This window comes from Seriola lalandi, unplaced genomic scaffold (assembly GCF_002814215.2).
Source record: "Seriola lalandi dorsalis isolate HSWRI2012SDOR001 ecotype SW California unplaced genomic scaffold, Sedor1 jcf7180002054945, whole genome shotgun sequence".
Taxonomy (NCBI): Eukaryota; Metazoa; Chordata; class Actinopteri; order Carangiformes; family Carangidae; genus Seriola; species Seriola lalandi.
In genome coordinates, this window is record NW_019525496.1 from 1,910,683 (window position 1) to 1,912,040 (window position 1,358).

General features: G+C 42.4%; 1 protein-coding gene across 1 annotated transcript in view; it reads right to left on the bottom strand.

The window, feature by feature from the left end:
• Positions 1–1,358, bottom strand: part of LOC111644972 (rapamycin-insensitive companion of mTOR-like) — a 20,838-nt gene that overhangs the window by 11,682 nt on the left and 7,798 nt on the right. The window contains exons 10-12 of the mRNA XM_087170328.1: positions 1,078–1,343; positions 896–966; positions 576–701 (exon numbers count right to left, since the gene is read on the bottom strand). Of these exons, the coding sequence (XP_087026454.1) occupies positions 576–701; positions 896–966; positions 1,078–1,343 (463 nt within the window). The remainder of the gene's footprint in view (positions 1–575; positions 702–895; positions 967–1,077; positions 1,344–1,358) is intronic.

Sequence of the window (1,358 nt, forward strand, 5' to 3'; positions counted from 1 at the left end):
AGAGTTAAAAACTTCCTACACGTGGCTGTCAAAAAGAAGTCTGTTTATTGATTAACTGAGAGGAGTAGCCTGCTCTAGCAGTGGAGAGAGAGCACACTTGTATTTTGACTCAGACTTGTGCCACTGAAGGTAGAGTGCTTCAGATTTTGACTTGCGCTCCATTCTCCTGCAGGCCTGCTTCAGCGCTGTGTTTCTTCAGCACACCATGGTGTCGACCTCTTTAACTTTTTGGTTTTAGTGGTGAGAGGGGCAACTGAGGCTGGACAGAGCTGTGTTTATCTTATTTCTAAGGAAAAATGTAGAGGGCCTGCAATTGGACTTTTGAGTGCCTGTTGATAATGATTTTCCCTGTATTTTTTTTTTTCTTCTTCAAAAATAGACATAAAAGTGTTTGCTACATAATCAGCCATAAAGGAAGAGACCACAGACTAAATGTTTTTTTTATGTGTTTATATTTTATATCTGATGCAACAGCTGTGCTTGAGCCAACACAAAAATCTTTGTCATCATTCGTTTGGGTTGGTAATCTTGCCAAAGAAGAGGGTGTCTTCTGTGATGCGGTCAACGATCATGACCATAAATGGACGATTGAACTTCAAGACAGGGTTGTGATGGATCGACGCAGTTGTGATGCCGATGCCTGTGGCAGCTGTGGCGATGGCTCCGGCCTCATCCACATCCAGGGTAGCTTGGTGCACGACCTGAAGCACAATACAGGCAGGGTGAGATGAAAGGTGGATGAGATACTGGGTAGAGATGTGTATAAGAGACAGAATTAAGGGACTTTTTGCTTAAATTGTCATTTTCCAGGTTAGATGTGTATAAGAGACAGGATTGATGGCTGCATGATGTATAATTATTGTAACTCAAGTCCACTCTGAATAAATGATCAAACCTTGGTGTTCTCAGCCACATTGAAATCCTCCTCCTTGGTCAGTTTAGGGTCAAATGGAGTCTGCCACTTTCCTGTATGATGGTGATGAGTGGAAATAAAACCCAGTTTATGGTTGATGCATCAAACTTAAATATGTGACCTCAGAACAAAAGAGAGACATGTAATTACATGATACCTTTTACCTTTGAAGTAGATGTAGCTGATGAGATACAAGACTGTGTTTGGAGCCAGATTTTCAACCAAGTTGTCTATCTTCCCTTTGGTCTTCTCTGCCACATACGTATTGATGGTATTGGCGCTGTCTGTGGTTTTGGAGAAGTCAACATTAAACCCCTCTGAAAAGTAGGACTGCTTCAAGACCTCCAGGAAATCAGGGTGTGGCTTGAAGCGGTTATCCATGAACACAGCCGTCCCTTCACTGGTGTCTTCTTGAGACAGCTTGTTTGACCTTTCGAGGATTGTA